The following is a 1,124-nucleotide window of genomic DNA, read 5'->3' on the forward strand; positions in this document are numbered from 1 at the left end:
GAGCGGGCACTGTCGGAGGGTCAGCGCTGAGCGAGCGGGCACTGTCGGAGGGTCAGCGCTGAGCGAGCGGGCACCGTCGGAGGGTCAGCGCTGAGCGAGCGGGCACCGTCGGAGGGTCAGCGCTGAGGGAGCGGGCACCGTCGGAGGGTCAGCGCTGAGCGAGCGGGCACTGTCGGGGATGTTGACTTGCGGGATAGATGTAAATGATCGCCGAGATGGTGTTTGGATTCGATACCCTGCCCACACCTCTGCCCCAGGATGTCCAGTCACGACATGTCCTGGATTTGACTCAACCCCATGCTACTCACAGATGATTCAGCTCATAGTCACACTGTAATGGGATCTTGCGGTGCGCTGGGTCCTCAGGGGAGGAGTCAAGGATGGGCTGTTGGAAAAGCCCCCCCAGTCAAAGTAAGGGAACCCCCTCGATCCAGTGGCTCACTCCCACCCACCCCCCACAGATTGATAACCCAGTGGCTCTCACCCATGTACCACATAGGAAGGGCAAAATCCCTCCCTGAAAAAGTAGCATTGGTTCTCCCTCTGTGGCCCATCCCCAACCGTTCAGATTTCCCCACTCAATCAGTGAAATCTCCCCCCACCCCCTTCCCCAACTGTTAGCCATGGCAGTGATGGCTTCCACAGTCGAGATGCCCGCTCAATCATCGGTGGGATGCACACCCACGCCTTGCCACTGCCCTGGGGCTCCACCTCTACCCAATATCAGGAGGAGGAGACTATTGAGACACGGGGAGAGATTGGATTAACATGCATTGCCTTTCGTGACTTTTCACTTGAATTGAATTAAATCCCTTAAAACCCACACAATGTCAAGCTCACCATTTTTAAGCTCATGTTTGACGGTGCACCTGTCATCCTCTGCGCTGTCGTCCATGACTTATGTCTGGATTGATTTTTAAGAACAGAAAAAAAAACAGGAAGGGGGCGAAAAATACCAGATTGCACGATAAGAGAGAGAGAGAGAGAGAGAGAGGACTTGATAGATTGAATGCGGACAATCTCAGTCTCCGAGTAGCAGATCCAGTGCAATGGAGGCAAAACCGTCTGACAGCATGTCCAAGGGAAGAGGTGTGGAATCACAAGGAGATAGGGAGGGAGGGAGG

The 1,124-nt window shown here is 54.7% G+C and overlaps 1 protein-coding gene across 1 annotated transcript in view; it reads right to left on the minus strand.

The window, feature by feature from the left end:
• LOC125487658 (ribosomal protein S6 kinase alpha-5-like) overlaps positions 1–1,118 on the minus strand; it is a 25,517-nt gene extending 24,399 nt beyond the window's left edge. The window contains exon 1 of the mRNA XM_048619633.1: positions 841–1,118. Coding sequence (XP_048475590.1) covers positions 841–895 — 55 coding nt within the window. The 5' untranslated portion in view covers positions 896–1,118. The remainder of the gene's footprint in view (positions 1–840) is intronic.
• Between the last annotated feature and the right edge of the window lie 6 nt (positions 1,119–1,124).

Source organism: Rhincodon typus, chromosome 43, assembly GCF_021869965.1.
Source record: "Rhincodon typus isolate 14 chromosome 43, sRhiTyp1.1, whole genome shotgun sequence".
Classification (NCBI taxonomy): domain Eukaryota; kingdom Metazoa; phylum Chordata; class Chondrichthyes; order Orectolobiformes; family Rhincodontidae; genus Rhincodon; species Rhincodon typus.